This window comes from Nicotiana tomentosiformis, chromosome 2, assembly GCF_000390325.3.
Source record: "Nicotiana tomentosiformis chromosome 2, ASM39032v3, whole genome shotgun sequence".
NCBI lineage: Eukaryota > Viridiplantae > Streptophyta > Magnoliopsida > Solanales > Solanaceae > Nicotiana > Nicotiana tomentosiformis.
Genome location: NC_090813.1, coordinates 160569335 through 160577569, shown reverse-complemented (window position 1 = coordinate 160577569; position 8235 = coordinate 160569335). Strand labels below are relative to the sequence as shown.

The following is an 8235-nucleotide window of genomic DNA, read 5'->3' as shown; positions in this document are numbered from 1 at the left end:
GCTCACATGGTCAGTGGCCACTGAGTCTACAATCCATATAGGATAATATTCTTGTTATCTCTCTTGGAAACAAAATTCTTGTTCACGAACTAAATACCTTGTTTTTGTTTATCATAGTGTGTTTCTTACTTTAGGGAGAATCACTTCATAGCCCCATTCTCTGTTAAGGAGGAAAAATATATAAAGGAGAGAAAGACGTTTCAAGAAAAAACTATCGCTCACACAAACTGAACGCACGTTCCCATTATTTTTAACGTGCAACAATTTTTTTCTTTTATTTATCTATGTTTTAACTTTCCTAGGTAACCTCTTTAAGATTTTATCTCCTCTAAATGGGTAGGGTCAGTCCATATGGGCGACCCGCGACAAAACCCAATATCCAACATATTGATAATGACTAATACGTTTCTTGATATATTCAACAAATATGCAGAAACTTCATGTTTTATGGTCAGCTTGTCACGACCCAAAATCAAATTAGTTGTGATGGCACCTAACTCAATTCGCTAGGTAAGCCAATTGACAATAAACCAGTTCAAATGAGATTTATTAAGAGAAGAAATGGTAATACAACTGAACTATTATAAAAAGAATTCCCAAGGACTGGTAGTACAAATTATGAGCTTTTAAGATTTAGAATTTACAAAGGTGATATGAAATAAAGTACATCCTCTGTTTGAAATATACATTAACAAATTAAAATTCTAAAGCTACCAAGATCAAGAGGCAGCTATGACCGGAACGTAGGTATATCTTCAAATCCATCTCCCGCCGCACACAACAACATCATCATCCAACATCTGCACGTAAGATGCAGAAGTATAGTATGAGGACAACCGACCCCATGTACTTGATAAGTAACAAACATAACCTTAGGTTGAAAGTAGTGACGAGCTGGAACAAAGGATCAGAGTCCAACACCAACAGAGAGGAACAACTCATAACAATATAACTAAAGCGATACAAGTAATAACTCAAAAATATAATGATCAGCTCGTTCGTAATTTCGGAAAAAAAGGCATGCTTTTTAAGTATAACAGTAAAACCCAATATTTTTTTCGAAAGCACCAAAATATGAGTAAGTTTGTAAAACTGTGATTTTGTTCCCAAATATTTCAACAAGTAAATGTTTCATTATCATATGGCACGAGGAAAGTACATTTCTATGCCTACATGTCAATGTGTATGAGAAGTCATGAGTGACGTGATACCGTACATCATGAGGAAAATGCATCTCTATGCCTGTATGCCAAGTGTGCATGTTGAATGCAATGCAAGACATAGATAAAATCATAAGCATACTCTCAGAGTATCAATTCACCCAGTCCTCCCAGTCACTCAGTCCTCCCAATCACTCAGTTCTCCCAATCACTCGGCACTCGTGCTCGACATTCGCACTCGCATTCGCACTCAGTAGGTACCTGCGCTCACTGTGGATGTGCAGACTCCGAAGGGGAAATTCCAGCCCAAGCTCTATAATAAGAACATCATGGCATGAATCAAATAAACATGCTGCTGTGTGCAACCCAATCCCATAAATATCCTCACAATCATGCCCTCGTCCTCACTCAGTCATCAATCTCTCTAGTCTCTCGGGCTCACAATGTCATGAAAATAAGCCCAGAAATAATGATGTGATGTATCAATAAATGGCAACAGAGACTGAGATATGATACGCAAATGAATGCATATGACTGAGTATGTAGTTGCAATGTAAGCAAATAACTCAACAACATAAATGACCTCAGTGGGTCCCAACAGGATAAGCATATAGCCTAGACATGGTTCCTAACATGGATCACAACTCAATTACACTAGCACGTAGAGATTTCATGGATATAAAATAAGATAAGGTAAATACACAGTACCATCGAATAAAACCGGGTTACAATTCACACGGTGCACGCCTACACGCCCGTCACCTAGCATGTGCGGTATCTCATTACCAAACACATAACACGTATATTCAGGGGTTCATACAATTAGCACCAAGTTTAGAAGTATTACTTATCTCGAACAAGCCATATCCAATACCGAGCATGCCAAGTGATGCTCCAAAAATGCCATCTCGCACTTATCGACCTCCGAATGGCTCGAAACTAGCCAAAATCAACTCAAGAACATCAAATCATGCCTAAGAAAATAATTCCAAATGATAAAGTTCGAATCTTTAATCAAAGCCACAAATTCAACCAAAAAGTTAAACCCGGGACCACACCTCAAAACTAGAAAAAACTCATAAAATCCGACAACCCGTTCGGTTACGAGTCCAACCATATTAGTTTTACCCAAATCCGACTCCGAATCGATGTTCAAAACTCAAAATTTTACCCCTCAATTTTCTCTTTAAAATTCATAATCTAACTACCAAAAATGAAGATAGATTCACGAAATATAACCAAAATCGAGTAGAGAACACTTACCCCAATCCATATGGTAAAAATCGCCCAAATCCGAGCTCCCCAACTCAAAATATGACCAAATGAACAAACCCTCGATATTAAATATTTTTGCCTAGCTGTTCTGCCTCGTTTCATATGACACATGATCCCAAAACTCACTTTTGAATCCTCCAATATATTCCTTGTGAAATTCCAGTCAAGTTAGGCTTTTGAATCATTCCATTTGACCTTATAATGAAGGAGATATGTTGGTTTCAATATTTGGAAATAGTGCAGATTTTTAAATACGAATTTAGTGGCAATTTCGTATTTAATCTGTAAAAATCGGATAACCCATTCTTAGTAAAATGACCATAAATTTCTCATACGTTGTCGATACTTGATGATTCAAGTTACTATGGTTCCACAATTACGATATAGATCTAATGCTTCAATCAAAATAGAAATTGGAGCTCATTTGTATAATGTGGTACCATTTATGCTTGAAGAAACGACGTCGAAACATCAAATATGAGCGCAACACAACCCAAACCTATCCAAAACTCACCCGAGCCCCTCGGGACCCCGTCCGAACATACCAATAAGTCCCATAATATAACACGGGCTTACTCGAGGCCTCAAATCACTCATAATAATATCAAAACCACGAATCGCACCTCAAATCGAACTTAATGAACTTTGACTCTTTTAACTTTCAAAACTCGTGTCGAACGTTATCAAATCAACTCGGAATGAACTCAAATTTTCACACAAGTCTCAAATGACATAACGAAGCTATTCCAAATCACCCGAACCACAATTCGAACCCGATATCATCAAAGTCAACTCCACCTTCAAATTTTTAAGTTTCGCTAAATAGTGTCGATACCTTCTAGAAATATCCAAATGTAAATACGGGCATACACCCAAATCCAAAATTACCATCTAGACCTAATGGAACCAACAAAACTCTGATTCGAGGTCAAGTACTAAAAAATTAAACTTGGTCAACTCTTCCAACATAAAGCTTTCTAGTTGAGAATCATTCTTCCAAATCAATTTCAAACAACCTGAAAACCAAAACCGACGATTCACACAAGACATAATACATCATATGATGCTACTCAAGACTTCAAAAAGCTGAACGGAATGCAAATGCTAAAAATGACCGGCTGGGTCATTACATTCTCCCCCACTTAAACATATGTTTGTCCTCGAACGTGCCAAGAGTCCTTCCAAAGCCATCAAATCGCCGTGTAACCTTACCATGCACCTACCCGGGGGTGATCCCACATCACCCTATTCCGTATAGGCCCGACAACACAACATAGTTGAAGATTATTACTCCAACCTTAGTTTGTAACCCTTAGAATTGAATTTCCAACATATGGAATTTCCTACAAGACCCGAATCTCGCATTTACACATTGTATAAGTCTGAACAGGCTGTATCAAGCCATAACCATAACCCAAGACACAATCACATGATATACCACAAAACTCGCATACTCGTATCAGTAATTCTCGATCACAGTAGTTGTTCAAAACAAACCCGATACGGTAGTAAACCTCATATCAATTAAAACCTTGTTCAAAACCTTCGTACACTACTGATGATGAAAGAAACATGTAGAAACTCATAACCACTCATCAGATCGACAAGTCATGGAGATCTCTCACTCGTCCAACTAGAACCAAAGCCAAATTCTAAGCCGAATTTCGATATTATTCCCCCATCCATACTGTAATCAAATCTTATAGTACCTATTCTAGGTCTAATGACCCCATCTCATCAAACACAACCATTCTATTGACATGCCACACCAATACAACCCTAACCCCCAAACTGTGCAATCCGTGCACCAATAAGCAACAATTCAAATATACTCAATCATGGAAAATAACTCAAATGAGAGAACCGTCCCGCAAACTCAACAAGCACCACCACAACGAAATGCTAAGAACCTATCACAGTGCAGGACCATAACACACGAATCTAACACGAAGTATCATATTCCTACATAACCCAGCTGCAATGCGTGACCTCATCCAAACACTGGTCCATATGAAATAACTCAAGCCACAATGCTCAAAATCAACAACCACACCCAATTTGACATCAAGTACATGAAGTGCATGACCATAACCATGGAGAAGAAAATAACATAATATACCACAACCCTAAAAGACCATAACTAAGGCGCAATCAACCATTCCACACCCCAATCACCTTCTCGCTCAAATTCCGCTATAAGACTCAAACAGAACCGCACCATGTATGCATATAACCAACGAATCACAACCCCTCGTAGAATGGAAGAGTAACACATAGAACATATCATATAGGAATAAAATCAATTCTAACCGAATGGCACATACCTCAACAGTAGTAGTTCGGAGTCAACAAATTCGACCCGGTGTAGAATACACATCCTCATTGGGCCTACCAATGGCCCCCAAATCAACTCCGGTCATCCCCAAATGGACAAATAGCCCTCCAAAAGTCCACAACGACCTAACCATAACACATACTATCATCTGGCTAGCTTTGGCCACATTTTCACAGTCCACAACCACGAAACTATCTGCTTTTGAGAACTCCCATTCTCCAAATCCATAGAACACACGAATCACCATATCTGATCCCAACTCCACCGCCCGAATATCTAACACATCTCTCATACACGGTCATACCACGAGAAATACTTCTATAATTCTTTTGTACCACATAGCAAAATCTGAATATCAGCAGTTGATCAACCAGGCGAGCACCACAACACCAATGAAGCATCTGTAAGTCAAACACAATGCACCTTCTAAAATGTGCACCCTTCTCAGGCAATACCAAGTAGTAATAACATTTATCTATACATCTGAAATCGTCCATGTTGTCTAAGAATTCATGACCTTCCCTTCAAAACTAAACTGTGACCTTGCACATGCAAATCTCAATCCTACACAACACACTGCATCTATCATGCCATCATATGAAAAGCACGAGAATCTCATGATCAACTCTGAGTTGCCAGTAGAATACATACCCGATCAGTCAGAAACCTTCCATTTGATCTCATCCATGAGAAAATTCCAATATGGAACATGTTCCTCACGCCAGTAGGAAATATCTACCTCAAACTGTGATAGAAATCATCGAGAACTCTTTGGAATCCATATGCACAAAACCAAGCTATCAGGACCGAATCCCTCTAACTCAACCATGCCACGCAGGTCGCCAAAACCCAAGATCATTGCCACGAAACACATATAGAGACTCACCACATCATAAGTACCCAAAGAACCCATCATAACTATTATCGTGCTGATCTAACCTACTATCAAATTGTCCTATTTCTCCGAGTTCCTTCTGAATTACCCTCAAGGTGACACTTCTCCTTGCCAGAACACCACAATCCTTAACCCACCTCGTATATATATCAAGAATCACAACCGAGGTAACTCCTCGTATTCACAATTCACAATCTTTCCTTATACCATTGTGTGAACCTTACATTTACATAGGTTTTGAAAATATTTTTCACGAAATGGCTACATGAACTTTATCCCACCTTATGACGTCGCATGGCCTGTCATGGGCTGCTTTCCAGCCACGCCCCATGACCCCTTGGACACGCCCCATGGAGTCCTGGCAAGCCTCCCAACGCCTAGCACCATGGTCAGCCCTGTGGTCTCGGTAGCGCCAAGTGACAAGCGCACATATGCCTCTGTCTCCCCACCGATAGTACTTGCCAGCGCCCAGAAGCTGGTGAATGCCAACAGTGTCGCGCGCACAGACAATGCCGCACGCACCAACCATCATGTTGCCAATAGCGTCGTGCTCATAAATAGTGTCGCGCACGCAGATCTGATGCCAAGTGCCAGTGCCCAGCCACAGGCAGATCCAAATAATGTTGCGCGCACCGACAGCACCGCGCACGCAGACCCTAATGCTCAAGACAAAGTTGCTGCTAACAGACTTGTTTCTACCTTGTAGAGGACTAAGTCCTTTTCATTGTAAATATAGAGTAGTTTTACTTCATTTACTTTCAGTGTGCTTCTACAGCTTTCATAGGTCAAGTCATGTAACTTTGGTTTATTTTCTTTAAGCATTATTAAGGGGCATAAGCATTCAAACATTCAAGCAAGCAAACATTTCTCTGTACTGGTGTCTCCCCCCTCCCTCCCCCCCCCGCACATAGACTTTCATTCTCAATTGCTCATTTTAATTCTCTCAATTGCTCACGACATTGGTTTTCCTGTACGACACTGATAATCTTGTCTAGCGTATGGAGGGGACCTCAGTTGGCGGACAGCAACCGCACTGACATCGGTTGCTTAGCCTTACGTCGCCCTTCCAAGGAACCTCAGGAAGGCGCAACGTAACAGTTGGTATCAGAGCCTAGGCTTGATATCGGACTAGGGAGCACATTTCCATTACCACCATTTCTGACCATGGTGAATTACGGGGATCGCATCACGACCCTAGAAGAGATGGTTGACGTATTAAGGCCCATCGTGGATACGGTTCCTGATCTAAGAACCAGCCTAGTACAAAGGTTAGACGACCTAGATTGTAGAATGTGGCAGGCCGAAGTTTACATAGCAAACATCAGTCGCAACTTTGAGAAAGACCGGCAAACGGCAGCCGTAGAGGCAGCCAAAATTCATGGCAAATTTGAGGACCTCTAACAGGAGCGTGCCGAGGATTTAGCCCATCGAGAACTAGAGGCAGACAAAGTGACTGTCATGCAGCAAATCATAGACAACTTGACAGGCTAGCTCAATGTTGTCAATGCTGCCCTTCAAGGCCTACTTAGAGGAGGTGAAAACTAAATCACGGGTGCCATGAACATCGCCCATGTGCCACAAAACCTGAAAATTCCAGAGCCTAAACCATACGATGGAGCTCGGGATGCTAAAGAAGTGGAGAATTTCATCTTCGACATCGAACAATACTTCGATGTCGTAGGACAGTTGGAAGAAGCCAAAAAGGTAGCAACTGCTGCCATGTATCTTCAGAGTGATGCTAAACTCTGGTGGCGAGTGAAATACGAAGCCATCATGGTCGGGGAAGATACTCTCAACACATGGGCAGAACTGAAGGTAGCTATATGCCTGCAGTTCTTCCACGAAAATGTGGAATACAATGCACAGAGAAAGCTATGGGAACTCTGCCAGACCAGGTTAGTGCTGGATCACGTGCGGGAATTCTCCGCGCTCATGCTAAACATACGGGATATGGGGGACAAAGACAAGCTATTTGCATTTATAGAAGGTTTGAAACCTCATGCTCGTATAGAGCTGCAAAGACAAAGGGTAGATACCCTGCCCAAGGCGATCCATGCTGCAGAGTGCCTTGGGGATTATCATATGGAAACTCAGAAGGATAGGCCCTAGCCGCCTATCCGAGGGGGATACAATGGGAGCTAACCTAGAAATGGTGGCCCTAGCATAAATGAAGGAGATCGAGGTGCATCCAAATCTAAGACTCCTTCCTCAAGCAGCACCAGTGTTGCATCAGTTAACAACAATCAGGGGAGAAAGCCCCCATCAGAATGTCGTCATTGCGGCGGGCAACATTGGAACAATGAATTCCCACATACACAGATCAACGCTCATCAAACTATTGAAGATGGGTAAGATAACGACTCAGACGACGCAGAGCAAGTAGGTGCCTTCAATGCAATTGTTGGCTCCATCCCTGATACCTTAGCGGGAACTAGTGCTGGTAATCCTAAGAAGAACGCATGCCCAATCGCCAAGAAAGGGAAAGAGAAGGAGGATGAGAGTCTTCCCACCACACAAGAGAGGACCTTAATGTTCGTCGAAATGAAAGCAAAACGGCAGACCCATTCGGG

The 8235-nt window shown here is 41.6% G+C and overlaps 1 protein-coding gene across 1 annotated transcript; it reads left to right on the top strand.

Annotated features, from left to right (window-relative positions):
- The first annotated feature begins 7222 nt into the window (after positions 1-7222).
- LOC138905950 (uncharacterized) lies at positions 7223-7774 on the top strand. The gene has a single exon (XM_070194463.1). It carries the CDS (start codon positions 7223-7225, stop codon positions 7772-7774), a length of 552 nt encoding a protein of 183 aa, XP_070050564.1.
- Positions 7775-8235: the final 461 nt, after the last annotated feature.

Excerpts from the sequence above, each read along its gene's own strand:
- LOC138905950 (XM_070194463.1), top strand. The coding sequence starts at position 7,223 with ATGAACATCGCCCATGTGCCACAAAACCTGAAAATTCCAGAGCCTAAA.